The sequence below is a fragment of the Anolis carolinensis genome, unplaced genomic scaffold, assembly GCF_035594765.1.
Source record: "Anolis carolinensis isolate JA03-04 unplaced genomic scaffold, rAnoCar3.1.pri scaffold_13, whole genome shotgun sequence".
In the NCBI taxonomy this organism is placed as follows: domain Eukaryota; kingdom Metazoa; phylum Chordata; class Lepidosauria; order Squamata; family Dactyloidae; genus Anolis; species Anolis carolinensis.
In genome coordinates, this window is record NW_026943824.1 from 15,274,881 (window position 1) to 15,290,237 (window position 15,357).

Below are 15,357 nucleotides of genomic sequence, written 5' to 3' on the forward strand. Positions count from 1 at the left end.
TGTAGTTTGAAGCCATTGTACATAATTATGTACACAAGGAACATAATTGTTATGGGGATGGGCAGTCTTTAACCAAAGGCCTGTGTGAAGAGCCAGGTTTTCAGGCTCTTCCTGAATATATACCTGTGGAATAATATCCAGGAGAGAGTAAATCAGGACAGTAAATACAGTAGAGTCTTGCTTATCCAACATTCGCTTATCCAACACATTTTTGTCGTCAATGTTTTCAATACATCGTGATATTTTGGTGCTAAATTCGTAAATACAGTAATTACTACATAGCATTACTGTGTATTGAACTACTTTTTCTGTCAAATTTGTTGTATAACATGAAGTTTTGGTGCTTAATTTGTAAAATCATAACCTAATTTGATGTTTAATAGGCTTTTCCTCAATCCCTCCTTATTATCCAACATATTCGCTTATCCAACATTCTGCCGGCCTGTTTATGTTGGATAAGTGAGACTCTACTGTAAAGAGTAATGCTCAGAAAATGTTCAATGTATTTAATTTTAATTGATTGAATTGTCTGTAATATTTTTATATTGTGTTTTATTGTAAGCCGCCCTGAGTCCCCTATGGGTGAGAAGGGCGGGATATAAGTATTGTAATAATAATAACAACAATAATAATAATAACTCTAACCCTTAAGCCGCCCTGAGTCCCCTAGGGGAGAAGGGCGGGGTAGAAACACCAGAAATAAATAAATATTTTTATTCTTATACCCCGCCCCATCTCCCTGAAGGGACTCGGAGCGATTTACATGGGGACAAGCCCAAATAGAACAATAAAAACAAGACAAGAAACCAATAAAACCTATAATCAAACCATAAAAACAAGTCATAAAAACCACATACAAGATAAAATGTTAAAATCATGAATAAGGTTCAAAGAATCTAGGCCAAAGTGCTAAGAGTGCAAATAAATCAATAAATATTCCAGACAGAAAACAATCAGGGCCAGCTAATACCTCCCAACAAAGGATTCCCCCAGGCAGGCAGTAGCCAGACCTTGAAGTTGAAAAGCTATTGGGTGCTAATAAGAGGGCCAATCGAAACATTTACACTTGCCTCCAGCAGACAAAGAGTTCTTTCTCCCACCCTGGACTTTGCACAGATATATAAACCCCACTTGCCTAGTTTCTAACTGTCCTCACAACCTCTGAGGATGCCTGCCATAGAGGTGGGCGAAACGTCAGGAGAGAATGTTTCTGGAACATGGGGAATTCAAAGCAATTGAGTTTCCTCATCTTTTGAAGCTTCTCTTCTGCGCATGCGCCCTCGCACATTCTCGGCTCGGGGCACGCCTTTGTGTCGCGTCACTTCCGGCGCGCAGCCAAGATGGCGGCGGAGAGCTCCTGCGAGCTGCCCATGGCTCCTCCGCCGCCAGCGCCCCTCGGGCCGCCTTCCTCCTCCTCCTCCTCGGCCTCCTCGTGCCGCCGCCGGTGCTCCAGCTCCAGCTCCAGCGGCTCGTCGTCGTCCTCCTCGTCGTCGTCCTCCTCGTCGCTGCTCTCCTGGGGCGGCCCTCCCTTGGCCTCGGCTCCGGCTTCTTCCGTGGCGGCGGCGCCTCAGTCCTGCCGCTTGGGGCCCGGCCCTGCCCCGGCCTTGGCCTCTTCGGCGCCCGGGAAGTGGGTCCGGCTGAACGTGGGCGGCACCTGCTTCCTGACCACCCGGCAGACGCTCTGCCGCGACCCCAAGAGCTTCCTCTTCCGCCTCTGCCAGGCCGACCCCGACCTCGACTCCGACAAGGTGGGTATAAAGCAGGCCTGGGCCAACCTGGGCCCTCCCTCCAGGCGTTATGGACCGCTAAGAGGCTGAGGGGGAAAAGGGTCTGAGGCTGCTGGGAGTTGAAGTCCAAAACACCTGGAGGGAGGGCCGAAGTTTGCCCAGGTCTGGCATAGAGACACAGGGTTGATTCTGTAGAGCTGTTCTTAATAATAACAACAACAATAATAACTTTGTTTGTATTCCATCCTATCTCTTAAAGGGGACTCGGGGTGGCTCACATAGGGGACCAAGACAAAAACGTAGAATCATAGTGTAGGGCAGGGGTCTCCAAACTAAGGCCCGGGGGCCAGATGCAGCCCTCCAAGGTCATTGACCTGGCCTTTGTCCTAAACTTTAGACTTCGGGTTGACCTAAGTCTGAAATTACTTGAAGGCACACAACAACAACAATCTTAATTTTCGACTATTTCATCATAGTCCGGCCCCCTAACAGTCTGCGGGATTGTGAATCGGCCCTCCACCTAAAAAGTTTGAGGACCCCTGGTGTAGGGGACTAGCCCAGAGAGGGAGTAAAAGAGAGAATTCCAGGAGAGCAATAAAACAAGCCTTTTATTATAATAATAATAACAATAATAATAATAATGATAATAAGTCTTTATTTATACCCCACCACCATCTCCCCAACGGGGACTCAGGGCGGCTTACATGTGGCCATGCCCCAAACAATACAATATAAGCAACATATAAAAGAACAACACATCACAACACAATAAGCAATACAATAAATAATAATATCCATTACAAAATAAATCAAGGAAACAATGAAAAACAAGGGCGGACCACATGAACATTAAGTTAAAACTCGGGGTGAGAGAGACATAAGAATAAAAAACCACAGCGAACAGAGTCATAAGGAAGTGGGGTAGTCTGGAGGATAGATATTAGAGGGAGCAACGGAAAAGAAATATCAGATAGTTACTCTCCAAAAGCACAACAGAAGAGCCATGTTTTCAAGTCTTTCTTGAAGGCTGCTAATGTGGGGGCTTGCCTAATCTCATAGCTGATGATAAGGCAAAACAGCCGTAGGTACCCACATTTTGTGGGTCCATACCATCCAAATGGCCGTAGCAAAGCATGTCGTAGCAAACAAAGAATTTTATATCTCAGCCTTATCTAGAACTGACCAATGGCTGAGACTCTTTTCCACCTTTCACACCTACTTTGGCACAAGTGATATCAATGACCTAACTTGTTTACTCTGAGCTTTCTTCTCTCTCTGGAACTTCCTGAAGGAAGGCACCAGCCCACAGGAAGAGGAGGGGCACAGGTCCTGGATTGCACATTCTACTTTGATTCATACAAAGTGCTTATATTGTCTATATAAAGGCTATGTGATATATGCAGAGGCAAAGCTATATAGGCAATAATCTACTATTTTCTGGCCCATGTTCCCTACAATAGAATCATAGAGTTGGAAGAGACCTCACGGGCCATCCAGTCCAACCCCCTGCAAGATACAAGAAAATATATCAACTACCGTGTTTCCCTGAAAATAAGACAGTGTCTTATATTAATTTTTGCTCCCGAAGGTGTGCTAGGTCTTATTTTCAGGAGATGTCTTATTTTTCCATGAAGAATTCACATATATTGTTGAACAAAAAAATGAACATTTATTATATACTAGCTGTGCCCGGCCACGCGTAGTCTGGTGGTATGGGAAATAAAGTATTGAGGAATTGGTGGTAGTTAAGGTAAACGGTAAAGGTTTCCCCCTGACATTACGTCCATTATAAATGGGTTATATAGCTGTGTGGAAAGGCCTTGAGTCTACACTGCCATATAATCCAGTTAAAATCAGATAATCTGTATTTTATAGGCAGTGTGGAAGAGGCCTAAGTGAGGCCTAACTCTGCCTTTCCCCTGGGCTGAGTGGGTTGCTAGGAGACCAAGTGGACGGAGCTTAGCCTTCTAACTGGCAGCAATTGGATAAAAACAATTATTCCTCTCCCTCTAATTGGGACTTTATTTTTCTTTTCTTTTTGTTGTATGGAATGCATTGCCAAAAGAGATCAGACAATCCCCTACATTATCCAATTTCCGTAAGGAACTGAAGACCTGGTGGTGTCGGCAGGTTTTTCAGTAATTAGATTGGAATACCGCCGATTTCTGGGCCTGAATATATTGCACAAGATTTCTCTAACTTAAAATGATACATTTTAATATATTGGGTTATGGTTCCCGTCCCCTTGATCAGGTCATGTAAGTGTTATTTATTTCTATAATTGTATTTTTACTTTGCTTAATAATGTGTTATTATGTTTGTTATGTAATGTTTGTGTTGTTTTTATTATTGGAAACTGCCCTGAGTCCCATCCGGGAGATAGGGCGGTATATAAATAAAGTTTTTTTATTATTATTATTATTATTATTATTATTATATAATGATATAGTACAATATAGTAATTTAATACTTATATTGTGCTGTGCTAATAATATATTGTATATACATTTGATTTGTTGTAAGCCACTCTGAGTCCCCTCCGGGGTGAGAAGAGCGGGATATAAATGTAGTGTGAACGAGGTGACCCCCCCCCCCCAGGACTTTGTAAAAGATAGTTCAAAAATCAAGACTTTATGTTCTATATTCCATATATTTATAGTAGAAGGTGATTGAGACTTTTTACTGGAGTTTACTGTGACTCTCTGCACAAAAGGTGTTTGACCTTTTAGCCTGAGGCAAGAGATAACAACTTCATGAATTGTAAAATCATGCTGCTAAAACTCCACTTTTATGAATTTCCATGCTGGGTTCTCCAGATGTTATGAACTTCGTTCTTATCAAATATTCTTCTTACATGTTGTCTGTGAAATGCGCACATATGGTTTACCCAATGCGCCTGCGCAGATTTCGGAACCTTCTAGAAGCTTTAGATGAAACTTTTTTGGCGGAGGCCCCGCCCAATCTCCCCATAGTATAAATATGCTTATAGGCGGGGCAAGAGATAACAACTTCATGAATTGTAAAATCATGCTGCTAAAACTCCACTTTTATGAATTTCCATGCTGGGTTCTCCAGATGTTATGAACTTCGTTCTTATCAAATATTTTCAATTGTTTATATCATTCATGATTCCCCTTTATGAAATGTAACTCACTTTTATGAATTCTCCCTTATTTCCATGAAATCTATCTATCTGCCTATATGTATTTGTACTCTTTGGAATCCCCGGAAAATATGTATTTTTCCCAGCATGGTTTATATTCCAACTTTATTTTATTTTTCATTTTATTTCATATAATTGTCAAATCATGAAATCAAATAGGAAATATTTTGAACTCAACCTGAACCCCAGAACTTATCCCATTTCCTATGACCCAGGCTTCCTTTCCCAAAAACAAAAGGATAATCTGCCACCGCTAAATCCAATCAAATTCAAATTGCATGGACAATATAGGGCTTGAGTCGCCGAATTCGGAGTGTTGACCTAAAGGTGATTCGCCCCAAGGCAAACATTGTCATATCTCACCCAAAGGAAAATCCAGGACACCTCAGGAAGGCGCCCTGCAGAGCCTGTCAATATGGCTCATCACCACCCATCTTTACTTCCACCTCTGACACCCCAAGGCATATCTAAAATCTGTATACGTGACAGAAACCCGGACACCCTTGATTGCTGCCATTAATCACCCTTTAGAAATCGGTCTAGCAGGACTTAATCCGATAGTTCCTGCCCTGTCACCTCATTGTTTCAACAACTCCCGCCTTCTCTTTCCTGATTGGCCCGAGTAGAGACAAAAGGCAGCTTCCTATTGGGCCAACGGAGCAAGGCGGGAAACGAAAGCCCGCCTCGTTCAACCTTCTAGCCTATCAATGATCAGATGGGCGGGGGAGCAGGGCGGGAAATTCAAAGGGCTGTCAGAATGAAATTTTGTATAAATATGGCTTTATTTTGATTGTATGGTACCCTAGTAGACCGAATGATCACTACTAGAGTCCTCTTCAGCTGAATTGCTCAATAAAGACTCCTTGGCGGATTTTCCTTCAACTTTGGCGGACCTTCTTCATTTCGGCTTCAGGTTGTATTGCGGCTCGTAATTCTCCTTTTGGCTTTGCCAAGGTCCGTTCTCTCAGGACCGGATCGGGTCTCTCCTTAAGGGCCCGATCCCCTAAAACGCGGTCGACAACAGCAGCAAATAAATAAATAAATAATTAACATAAAAGCACATACAACCATTTATAAAAACCACCCAAATTATCATTGTGCAAAGAGCAAACCTTTTAATCTCTTTTATGCTTCAGAGGACGGGCTCAGGTGCAGATCCTGTCTTGCCTCCCTTCCCCTGATTCACCCCAGGGATCATATCGATCACATTAGGGAGCACGTCTGGACTTGCCCAGGTTGTTGTCTTCAAGAATGTCCTGTTTCCCTTGTGCTTTGGGGTTTCACAATGTTTGGAGAGCAACACCTCTCACAAAGCCAGTGCTATCTCCTGAGCAGCCAGAGGGTTTCTGCTGGCAAGGAAGGCAGGCAGACAGTAGGCTCCCAGTTATGGCCCATATGGACCACCCCGGAGCATAGTTCCCCACTTGTTCTGGGAACCATAAGGGATTGTGGTTTGGATTGTTCCCATTGACAAAAGAAAAAAAGCAAGAAAATCTGGTTGGTTCAAGGAAACTTTTAAATGTCTGAACTTGGAATTCATTTCTCAGATAAAACTGTATGCTGCCCTTTTTTTGGTATGAAGGTCTATCATCATCGTTGTTATTATTTTAAAATAATGTCTCTTCCCCCCCCCCCCCCTTTTCTGCAAATAGGGACTCAAGGTGACTAACAACATTGGCACTTTTCATAGCAGCAGCAATAGCAATAGTATCATTATTTCTGTGTTGTTGTATGTTTTCCGGGCTGTATGGCCATGTTCCAGAAGTAATCTCTTCTGACGTTTCGCCCACATCTATGGCAGGCATCCTCAGAGGTTGTGAGTTATGTGATTGTGTACCTCACAACCTCTGAGGATGCCTGCCATAGATGTGGGCGAAACGTCTGTAACATGGCCGTACAGCCCGGAAAACATACAACAACACTGTGATCCTGGCCATGAAAGCCTTTGACAACACATTATTTCTATTCCACCTTTCCCCCCATATGGACTCAAGTCAGCTAATATTATTTTTATTATTACAGTAGAGTCTCACTTATCCAACACTCACTTCTCCAACGTTCTGGATTATCCAATGCTTTTTTGTTGTCGATGTTTTCAATATATCATGATATTTTGGTGCTAAATTCGTAAATACAGTAATTACTACATAGCATTACTGCGTATTGAACTACTTCTTCTGACAGATTTGTTGTATAACATGATGTTTTGGTGCTTAATTTGTAAAATCATAACCTAATTTGATGTTTAATAGGCTTTTCCTTAATCCCTGCTTATTATCCAACATATTCACTTATCCAACGTTCTACCGGCCCGTTTATGTTGGATAAGTGAGACTCTACTGTATATTATTATTATTATTATTATTATTATTATTATTATTATTATTATTATTATTATTTGATACACAACAAGATTAGTATACTGCAAACAAGATCACTATGTTGGCTGTTGTATTGTATCACACATCGGACACTTCCCAAGTGTCTAAGACTATAGGACTATGTGATGTATCAGCTATTATTATTATTATTATTGTTTTATTTCCATCCCCCTTTCTGCAAATAGAGACTCAGGGCAGCTAACAACATTATTATCACCATTACTATTGTTACCAATGTTATTTCTATCCCATCTTTCTCCCTATAGGGACTCAAGGCACAATATCATCATTAATGCACAATATCATCATTAATAATAATAATAATTGCATTTCTTTTCCTCTTTTTCTCCAACTAGGGACTCAAGACAGGTAACAAACATACCTAGTAAAAATTAAAACATGACTCTGGTAGGTTGCCCTTAAAGAGCTAGATTCCATACATTAATAGGAAAAACAGTAATTTCAGCATTTTTTTAAAAAAAATGTCATAATCATAATCTTGGGAATATTTTTAAAAGGCGTGCTAAGACATCAACTAAATAAATATCTCTTTTGTAAATTAGGATGAAACAGGTGCCTACTTAATAGACAGGGACCCGACTTACTTTGGGCCAGTCTTGAACTATCTCCGACACGGGAAGCTGGTTATCAATAAAGACCTTGCAGAGGAAGGTAGGTGTTATAACTGCGGAGGGAAATGGTTTGTGGGGAGGCTTTTGTGGTGTTTACTGATGGAGTCCTCTTTTCAGGAGTAACGCAAGCAAGGCCTTCCGGTTTGGCAGCTTCTGGTTGCCTTTGCATACTAATTGCCTGGACTGGAGCCTTTAGTGGTGCTTTAGAAACAGGGCCTGGAGTGCAAATGGCTGGAAGGTTGCAACGCTTGGGGCCTTAGCAGCCCTTGACAGCGGCTAGTTAACTTCTTCCAATCCCTTGGGTTCCTATCACGCTGCTATTGCTTTCACCTCAGGGCTTCGGCCCCATTGAGTTCCAGGCAGAAAAGGCCCCAGAGCTAATAGAGATCAGAGCTAATGGAAATATTTTTGTATCAGGTGTGCTTGAAGAAGCCGAATTCTACAACATCACGTCGTTAATCAAATTGGTGAAGGATAAAATAAGGGAAAGAGACAGCAAAACCTCACAGGTGAGACCCTCTTAATCATTCCATTTCCTTTTGGACCTGGCATTTTGCTCTCTTTCTTCCTGCTCCTTCCTTCCCTCCCTCCTTCCTTCCTTCTCTCCACATCATGTGTGTTTCTCCCTCAGGTGCCCATCAAGCATGTTTACCGGGTGCTCCAGTGCCAGGAGGAAGAGTTGACCCAGATGGTCTCCACCATGTCCGATGGCTGGAAGTTTGAACAGGTAAGGAACAGTGAGTCGACTGCTGGGGGCAAAGGACAAAGAGGGCAGGGCAGGCTATTAGGGACACAGGGCCGTGATCCTGCAGCTTTTGTCCTTGCCATTCTAGGGCTCTTTGGTGCTCAGTCAACCTCACATAAAACTCCAAAAGAAAGACCAGTGTTTTTCTTTCTGTGTTTGGGGATGAAGAAGGGCTGCCCTGGGGCTTTGTTCCAGGTTCTTGAACCCAGGTCTTCCAGGACTCCATTATAATGGGCATCTGGTGGGTGCAGAACCCTTGGTGCAGCTGCCGCATCCTCTGTCCCGCTGCCTCTTGTTGCGTCGAAGGCCAGAACCTTTGCCACCCAGCCCCAACTGACCGATAGATTGTACTCAGTACTTTATCCCTGTCCCTGGCCCGATACTTCTGTTTTTGCACAAGGCCAGACCCAGCCCTTTTTAAGTTTGATCATGCCCACCATATTTCTGGTTAGTGGTTGTTTGAGAGTTGCTTGTAATACATTTTAATGATGTTTTTACACCTTGTCTAATTGCATTTTATATGTTTTTAATGTTTTTAACTGTGTTTCAATTTGGTAAACTCTGTTGTTCTGGGTTTAATTCTGCATGTAAGCCGCCCCAAGTCTCTTCAGGGAGATGATGGCAGGGAATAAAAATATCATCATTATTGTTATTATTGTTGTTATTATTATTATTTGCCCTGAGCCTTTCTTCCTCTCTTCCAGCTGGTCAGCATTGGATCCTCCTATAACTATGGGAATGAAGACCAGGCTGAGTTCTTGTGTGTCGTCTCCAAGGAGCTGCATAACACTCCCTATGGCATGGCCAGCGAACCCAGCGAGAAGGCAAAGGTGAGCCAAGGGACAAGGGGTAACCCCTATCTCTGAACAGCCCCAGGGGCCTATGAGCTGCTGCTGCTACTGCTGTTGCTTGTAAGCACATGAAGCTGGTGCTTACGTTGGTTGCTGCCTTGGGGTCTGCTGATTTTCCAAATTAACAAGCTGTGTATTAGATAAGGCAGAAGCCAGCTTGTTGCTCTGTCACTCACTACCTTTGCTTTTTGATGATCCCTCTCTTTGCAAAGAGGCAACAGGCTGCTCATTTGTGAAGGAAGCACCTGAGACTTAGTGATGCTCTGGGGGCTTCATATGTTAAAAAGAAAAATTCCAGCTATACAAAAGGCTCAGAAAAGGACAAGGGGATGTTGTGGTGTAGTCTTCATGTCTGAAGCTGCATCTGTGCATGTTCTTCTCAATTCTAAAAAAAACTAATACTGCTTATGAAGATGAGTTCCTGTTTTCTTTCACCATGGCATAAAGCAGCTAGGTCTCTCGCTTGTGGCTGTGAGTGAACTTTGGCTAAAGAAAGAAGACCGTGTGAGGAGGTGGAGCAAAAGCAGGGAAAGGCTAGGAAGTTACTCTGCAGGGCCTCTCCAGTCAGGCCCTGTTGCCAGCTTTGCTCCTGCGCTGCTCTGTCTGGGGCTGCTCCAGAACTAGCTCCTGTGGCGCCCCTTCCATTACCATTAGCCTTTGTGCAAAGGAGGCACTTGTTCCATCGGTCCTTCCTTCCTTCCTTTGGTCTGCAGGGCTCTTCTCTCGTCCGGTGACCCTCCCTCTCCTTTCTCTGCCCACGGCACATGGCGCCAGCACTGGCTTTGGCTTGACTCAACTTGCACTCTTTTTCTTTTCCTCCCTTTCCTTTCTTCACACTCGCTGCATGCCTTTCAGAGCGAAGACGAGGAGACGGATTACGATGTGAATGACTCAGATTGAGTGTGAGTGCCACGGTGAGCACTAGGATTCTGCCCCTCCCCTATAGCTAGTGAATTGTGTCGTTGTGCTGTGGCTGCCTTTAACCCCCACCCACTTAAGGTGTGGAATGTGCTTCTAGGCTTCCTTCCGTCCCAAGTGTGTGCTAGTTACTTCCATGGAAGTGTGCGTTGTGGCTCATTTTGCTGTGAAGGGAGTGAATCTCCATTGGGGGAGGCCTGAGAGTGCTTTTGCCTGTAGATCTAGCCCCCTCCCCCTGTTTCAGCACTGATGGAGAAGCAAAGAGGCCACTGATGGGGTTGGCCAGGATATCAGTATGGCCCTGTGAAGTAGCAGCCACTGGAGTCCCTCCTGGGACCCTGCCAGATGGGACTGGGCCAAGTGGCACGATGTTGGCAGTCGTGCTCCAAAGAGGGGGGACTGCTGGGTGACATTTGGGGGAGGCAGTCCTAGGCTGCTGCCAGTGGGACCTGGTTCTGCCTTGGTGGCCTTGGGGTCTCTGGAGCCTCAGCCGAAGAGAGGCTGAGAGACTGTGACTTACCCCAAACTACCAGTTGGTTTTCATGGCTGAGAAACCAGTTATTTGAACCCAGTGCATGATGCTGGGATGCAGTGCTGTACTTTCCTTATAATATCAGGCCCAGCACAGCAGTTGAAAGGACCATTGCAAGAACTAAGAGGTTTACTACTGAATCTTAACCTCTGCCATGGCTGAAAGGTTGCACAGAGCCTGCAGGCCACAACACAATCCTTAAACCCACTATCCAGATGCTCCCTTTATTTTCTATAAGGCATCCATCAGTTACAAATCAATTTGAAACCCCAGAATTGATTTCGGATCATTTCAATTCACATATAGAGGTGCAGGATTATGCTACAGGGTTAAAAACTGCTCCCATTGCAGTTAGCCACCTGTATATTAAAGGATCTTAGGAATATCTCTCTCCTAGCCTCTCTTCCCATCTGTGATACTGGAAACAATACCACTGATTTAACTTACAGTGTTGTTCTTAAAAGATTAGAACTAGGTCACACATGTGAATCTTTACATCCATTATATAGTCATACAAAGATTCTGACAATGTTACTCTTTTTAACAAAGTCTTTATGTGCCCATACGTTTTCCTTATTCTCCATAATAAAGTGAATCAGAGGAGGAGAGGAGCGGAGCTTGGCAGGAGGAAGGGGCCACTGTCCTTCGTTCAAGGCAGAGCTCTGTGGGAAGCTGGAAAAGCCCCTCCTCAGCAGTGGAAGGATCCCTCTCTCCTTTCCATGGGTTGCCTCTCCAGCCGCTCTCTCCCCTCCGGCCATTTAACCAGCTAGCGTGAAGTCATCTGGTCTCCCTCCTTGTGACTCTTGACTGGCAGGGCTGCTCCTGTGCCTCCCAAGGCAGCTGCTGACCTGAGCCTCTGCCCAAAACATTGGCCCATTGCTGGGAAGGGAAGGAGGAATGTGTCTCCTATTTCTCTCTTGGCTGCGATGAGGTGGACAGATGCTGGAGATGGTAGTTTTGCAAGGGCTTTGTCTTCAGGAGGCGACCAAAGACTGTATTGCAGAGCGGCCAGTGGAGACGCTGAAGGTGGCTCAAGCTAGGGGGGATGTAGGGATAGAAACATAGAATCATAGAATAGTAGAGTTGGAAGAGACCTCATGGGCCATCCAGTCCAACCCCCTGCAAGAAGCAGGAAATCGCATTCAAAGCACCCCCGACAGATGGCCATCCAGTCTCCAAAGGAGCCGCCTCCACCACAGTCCGGGGCAGAGAGTTCCACTGCTGAACAGCCCTTCTCACAGTGAGGAAGTTCTTCCTGATGTTCAGGTGGAATCTTCTTTCCTGAAGTTTGAAGCCATTGTTCTGCGTCCTAGTCTCCAGGGCAGCAGAAAACAAACTTGCTCCCTCCTCCTTATGACTTCCCCTCACATATTTGTACATGGCTATCATTTCTCCTCTTAGCCTTCTCTTCTGCAGGCTAAACATGCCCAGTTCTTTAAGCCGCTCCTCATAGGGCTTGTTCTCCAGACCTTTGATCATTTTAGTTGCCCTCCTCTGGACACATTCCAGCTTGTCAAGATCTCCCTTCAACTGCGGTGCCCAGAATTGGACACAGTATTCCAGGTGTGGATCTCCCTGAGAGCCAGAGTGCAGAGCTGCATGTGGGCTCTGGTTGCGGGCAGGTGAGGGGTTTAAGAAGACTGGGCGCCTCTCCCAAGACTGGGCTCAGAAAATATGTTTCAGATTCCCCGGTGAGCAGTGTGCGAATAGTAACATTAATTGTTTGTGTAATCTCCTGCTACTCAGGTTGCTCCTGACACGGAAAAAAAAAACCTATTGCAGTTTGAGACCTCAAATTTGGAGAAACTTAAGTTTAATGCCTGTAGCTGGTGCTACAGCTAAAATTTGAACAAAATTGCAGAACATGATAGTGGGAACTTTAAAAAGTTTTAGACCACTTGGTATGGAATGGCTCTTGTAAGTAAACAGGAAGCCACATGAATGTAGTAAGCTTGCTTGCTCAGGTGGGAAGCTGCTAGGATCAGGCAGCAGTCTGTCCAGTCATCTTTGCAGAGGTTGCGGTGATAGGGCCTGGCCTGCTTTGTCCGCAGAGTGGTCCGAAGGCCAGGGTGGCTGGCTCCCTCCCAGTGGGGCTTTTCTTCAGTGCTTTTTTCCCTCCTTGTCCCAGCAAAGAGTCCTCCTAAGGCGCTTTGCCACCTCTCATTTCACCCCTGCTCTCTTCCAGATCCTGCAGGAGCGAGGCTCCAGGATGTAGCTGTGCCCCGACGCAGAGCGGAGGAGTCCTTGCTTTGGAAAGATGCCTGGCACTGCGAGGGAGGCCCTCCTTTCTTGATCCCTCCTGCCGACCTGGACCTGGGACCTTCTCCAGAGGAGTGGCTGGGCTGGAGCCTTGAGAGCAGGCCTCTGAGGACGATGGGCACCGAATGAGGAGCAAAGCAGGCATTGTTGCCTCCGCTGCACCTCCCTCTGGAGGGACCTGGCCTGGGCCTGTTTGGCTGGACAGAGACCGATTTGGGTTTCCCTCCTTTGAGACTGTTCCTGGGGAACCTACTTGGTGCTACATCCGAACCAGCCCCCTCTTTTGTGCATCCCTTTGGGGCCTTCCTCTCTGTCTTTTGCAAGCCTGTTTGGGCCCTGGCAAGGCGCTGTGGGGATGGAGGCCAGAGGGTCTTCGCCCGGGTCTCTGGGCCCAGGGGCCGGAAAGAGGGCTTCCTGCCCTCCAGATGTTTACAGTCATTTCTACATTCTCTTGATCTATGCAGTCCCGGCGTTTCGGTAAGGCAGCCCCTGCCTGCCACAAACGCTTGCGGTTTCACAACAGATGGTTTGTGTTGTTCAATGTGAAGAAAACACACAACTGGAGCTTTTTTTTTAGTGCACTGTGTTTAAAGGACACTTTTAGCATGTTTTCCAAATAGGTTTTTAACAGAGTCTGTACTTCCGCTCTGTTCTGTAGGGAAGCCACGGCCTCTCCCAGGAGGCTTTCTAGCACTCTTGCCTGTGTCTGGGACAGTGGAATTAAACGGCTTTCGGGATTTGTTGAGAATATTTGTCATTTAGTCTATATTTACTCGCCACGTTCTGGTGTTGCCTATTGTCTACACCAGGCATGGGCAAACTCTGGCCCTCCAGGTGTTTTGGACTTTAACTCCCATGATTCCTAACAGCCTCAGGCTCCTTTCTTTTCCCCCTCAACCGCTTAAGCGGAAAAGGAAAGGGCCTGAGGTTGTTAGGAATTGTGGGAATTGAAGTCCAAAAGAATTGGAGGGCCAGAGTTTGCTTATTCCTTGGCCAATTCCAGGGGTGTCGGATTGCCTTAAAATGAGGGCCAGCGTCTCATCTGCAACAAAGAGCAGTGGCTCCCAAACTGGATCCCTAAAGACCATCATTGAGATAATAATACAGTAGAGTCTCACTTATCCAACGTTCTGGATTATCCAACACATTTTTGTATTCAATGTTTTCAATATATCATGATATTTTGGTGCTAAATTCGTAAATACAGTAATTCCTACATAGCATTAATGTGTAATGAACTACTTTTTCTGTCAAATTTGTTGTATAACATGATGTTTTGGTACTTAATTTGTAAAATCATAACCTATTTTGATGTTTAATAGGCTTTTTCTTAATCTCTCATTATCCAACATATTCACTTATCCAACATTCTGCCGGCCCGTTTATGTTGGATATAAGTGAGACTCTACTGTAATAATAATAATAATAATAATAATAATAATAATAATAATAAATCACACAGTCCTAAACACTTGGGAAGTGTTCGACCTGTGATTTTGTGATACGAAATCCAGCATATCGATCTCGTTTGCTGTGTCATACTATGTTTTTGTGTCAATAATAATAATGTATAACCTGCTCTATCTCCCCAAGGGGACTCAGGGCGGTTTCCACACAAAAATGCCATTAATGAAAACGCACAAAAGAAATCAAACCAACGATACAACATCAATATACCTTATAATAACTAAGCAAATGTTTAAACAATATAAAATAATTAATGAAAACATAATAAAATCTCATCTAGTACATCATAATAAAAATTTGCTTAAGTGCATTAAAACTATGGGGTGGTTGATAACCACTAACAGAACCTGGGACGGTTTCCAGCATCCAACGAGGTTATATTAAGATGTTTCTGATCTCCATAAGCTAAAGTTCGGGGGCCCTGGTGGCACAGTGTGTTAAAGCGCTGAGCTGCTGAAATTGTGGACCAAAAGGTGCCAGGTTCAAATCCCAGGAGTGGAGTGAGTGCCTGCTGTTAGCCCCAGCTCCTGCCAACCTAGCAGTTCGAAAACATGCCAATGTGAATAGATCAATAGGTACTGCTCCGGCGGGAAGGTAACAGCGCTCCATGCAGTCATGCCTATGGCCACATGACCTTGGAGATGTCTATGGACAACGCCGGCTCTTCGGCTTAGAAATGGAG

At 44.7% G+C, this 15,357-nt stretch overlaps 1 protein-coding gene and 1 long non-coding RNA gene across 3 annotated transcripts; both read left to right on the forward strand.

Annotated features, from left to right (window-relative positions):
• The first annotated feature begins 1,297 nt into the window (after window positions 1–1,297).
• kctd5 (potassium channel tetramerization domain containing 5) lies at window positions 1,298–13,956 on the forward strand. 2 transcript variants are annotated; one of them, XM_062964273.1, is made up of 6 exons: window positions 1,298–1,748; window positions 7,835–7,943; window positions 8,321–8,412; window positions 8,535–8,630; window positions 9,353–9,478; window positions 10,355–12,989. In XM_062964273.1, exons 1-6 carry the CDS (start codon window positions 1,341–1,343, stop codon window positions 10,397–10,399), a joined length of 876 nt encoding a protein of 291 aa, XP_062820343.1. In that variant the 5' UTR covers window positions 1,298–1,340; the 3' UTR covers window positions 10,400–12,989. The 2 variants fall into 2 exon arrangements, with proteins under 2 accessions (XP_062820343.1, XP_003228312.3); XM_003228264.3 differs by lacking the exon at window positions 10,355–12,989 and adding an exon at window positions 13,135–13,956 and having other exon boundaries at window positions 1,300–1,748.
• Window positions 3,431–4,145, forward strand: LOC134294161 (uncharacterized). Its single transcript, XR_010001136.1, has 2 exons — window positions 3,431–3,573; window positions 3,628–4,145. It is a non-coding gene; the product is annotated as an uncharacterized LOC134294161 (long non-coding RNA).
• Window positions 13,957–15,357: the final 1,401 nt, after the last annotated feature.